The sequence below is a fragment of the Triticum aestivum genome, chromosome 2A, assembly GCF_018294505.1.
Source record: "Triticum aestivum cultivar Chinese Spring chromosome 2A, IWGSC CS RefSeq v2.1, whole genome shotgun sequence".
NCBI classification, from domain to species: Eukaryota; Viridiplantae; Streptophyta; class Magnoliopsida; order Poales; family Poaceae; genus Triticum; species Triticum aestivum.
Genome location: NC_057797.1, coordinates 640,955,958 through 640,958,375, shown reverse-complemented (window position 1 = coordinate 640,958,375; position 2,418 = coordinate 640,955,958). Strand labels below are relative to the sequence as shown.

The window sequence follows — 2,418 nt, the reverse complement described above, 5'->3', positions numbered from 1 at the left end:
CGGCACGGCAAAATCGCCTGGGAAGGGCCTGTTGGGGGCGCGGCTGGAGATGCCCTTACTAGTACTAGTATGTATGAGTGATGCTTTGCTTGCCATGTAAATGTTCGCAACGGTGCAACTGAAGTCTGCAATAAATCAAACTCATTGCAGTCAACACGGGCAGTAGCAGACTGACACGGTGTTTTCAGTCAGGTCCGGTGGAACTGACACTCCTGACTCCGCCAGCAATGAGCTTAAAGCAGAGTTCCACCGGCGCACTCCAAGTAGAAACATGTTTAAAATCCTCCTCCCCGTCGAAAATCTTGAATATCAAAATAACGTAGGACCAAAGCTAGCCGCGTCCCTGAACATTCCCACTTAGAGCGATCGTCAATAAATAAGCATTTCCAGCCCTCAAGCAACCGGGTCAAGAACACGTTGGACGACCCACTGTAGGAAGGAAAACGAAATATATCATATTATATACTAAAAGAAAACAAAGTTGGAGAGAGGGAGAGAGAGAGATGTTGCTGACGTCCGTCCCCACCCCACTCTGAAAGAATCGGCTCTCCCTCCCTTGTCACGCAGCGCAATGATTTGCTTGGTGCGTGGGCCCACTCACGCGAGAAGAACACAAGATGCGAGGCATATATATACACAGGTATGCATTTGACCCGTAGCATACAAGGCGCCAGTGAGTCAGCGAGAGACCAGACGGTGCCCATTGATTCCTTCATCTGCCCCGGCAGCAGCTTATCCAGGAAGGCAGCCGCGCCAAGAACCAGCAACAAAACCCGAGCGTAGGAGACGAGAGGAGAAGAGAGAACCTATTCTCCCCCTACTCCCACTCCTCGCCACACTTGGAGAGTCGTCGGTCGATCGGCGCCAGTGCACAATGTTTCAAGGGTGCGGCCTGTTCGCGTGCGTGAGCCGGCGCGGCGCCGACGTCAGGAAGCGGGGCGAGGCGGGCGCGGCCAGCTCGCGGGTCGCGGCGGAGCCGGCGGTGTGGGAGGAGGAGGAGGAGGCCGGCGGCGCCGCCAGGCGGATGGCGTGGGCGGAGGTGGAGTCCGCCACGGGGGCCTTCTCGTCCCGCGTCATCGGCCACGGCGGCTTCAGCACCGTCTACCTCGCCTCGCTCTCCTCCGCCCGCCTCGCCGCCGTCAAGGTGCACTGCAGCAGCGAGCGCCTCCACCGCGCCTTCCGCCAGGAGCTCGACGTGCTGCTCTCCCTCCGCCACCCGCACATCGTCCGCCTGCTCGGCTACTGCGACGAGCGCGACGAGGGCGTGCTGGTCTTCGAGTACGCGCCCAACGGCGACCTCCACCAGCGGCTCCACGGCGGCGAGGAAGACGCGGTGCCCCTGCCGTGGTCGCGCCGCGTGGCGATTGCGTTCCAGGTGGCCACGGCGCTGGAGTACCTCCACGAGGGCCGCAGCCAGGCGGTCGTCCACGGGGACATCAAGGCGTCCAACGTCCTCCTCGACGGTAACATGGACGCCAAGCTCTGCGACTTCGGCTTCGCGCACTCCGGCGTCTCGGCCACGGCGGGCCGCGGCAGGTCGTCTGGGCGCGCCATCATGGGCTCCCCGGGTTACGTCGACCCCCAGCTCCTCCGCACCGGCGTGGCCAACGAGCAGAGCGACGTGTACAGCTTCGGCGTGCTGCTGCTCGAGCTGGTGACCGGGAGGGAGGCCGTGTGCCGCGAGACCGGACGCCGTCTTACCGCGGTGGTGTGCCCCACGGTCAGCGACGGGAACGTGGCCGATGTGGTGGACCGGAGTCTCACCGGCAAGTACAGCGCCGACGAGGCGGCCGTCGTCGCGGAGCTCGCGATGCGGTGCGTCAGCGACGCCCCCGGGCTCAGGCCGTCCATGGCGGACGTGGTGCACGTGCTCCAGGAGAAGACCACCGCGTTGATCTCGGCCGTCGGATCCAGATTGGACCGCAGGATGATGTTCTAGCCTGCCTGGCTCATGGCTGGTGCTGTTGATTGTGATTTGTGAATAGTAAATTAGTAATGTTAGGGCAGGTAGAAGAATGAATGGTCTCTGCAGTGTGAGTACTCAGATTAGCTTAAGCCTTGGGATTAAGTAGAAATTTTTGTGATGTCATGGCACATACTCCTACTACTATATTGTAGCACCAGTGGCATGACAATGGCAGTGGTAGTTCAGTGGTCTAATTCTGGCGCGTATCAGGTCCAATGAACGGGTAATTTTATATTAGGCCTATCTGGTTTTTGAGGCACTTTGTTTACATAGCTGGTGGAGGACAAGCTGTTTTGTTGACGCCGTGCCGTAGAAAATTAATCCACCCTGGCCATCAACGATTGAATGGGTATCTGTACAGACGTCCTGCAGCCTCAACCATGTACGGTAACGTGCATGTGAACAGATGCAAGTGTATCTGAAACGATCAGTTAATGTTATGAAGAATATGC

The 2,418-nt window shown here is 58.9% G+C and overlaps 1 protein-coding gene across 1 annotated transcript; it reads left to right on the top strand.

Moving 5' to 3' along the window:
• Positions 1-649: 649 nt before the first annotated feature.
• LOC123185786 (salt tolerance receptor-like cytoplasmic kinase 1) lies at positions 650-2,182 on the top strand. The gene has a single exon (XM_044597609.1). It carries the CDS (start codon positions 875-877, stop codon positions 1,937-1,939), a length of 1,065 nt encoding a protein of 354 aa, XP_044453544.1. The 5' UTR covers positions 650-874; the 3' UTR covers positions 1,940-2,182.
• The last annotated feature ends 236 nt before the right edge of the window (positions 2,183-2,418 follow it).

What these genes read in the sequence shown, in the direction of transcription:
- LOC123185786 (XM_044597609.1), top strand. Translation starts at nt 875, where the DNA reads ATGTTTCAAGGGTGCGGCCTGTTCGCGTGCGTGAGCCGGCGCGGCGCC.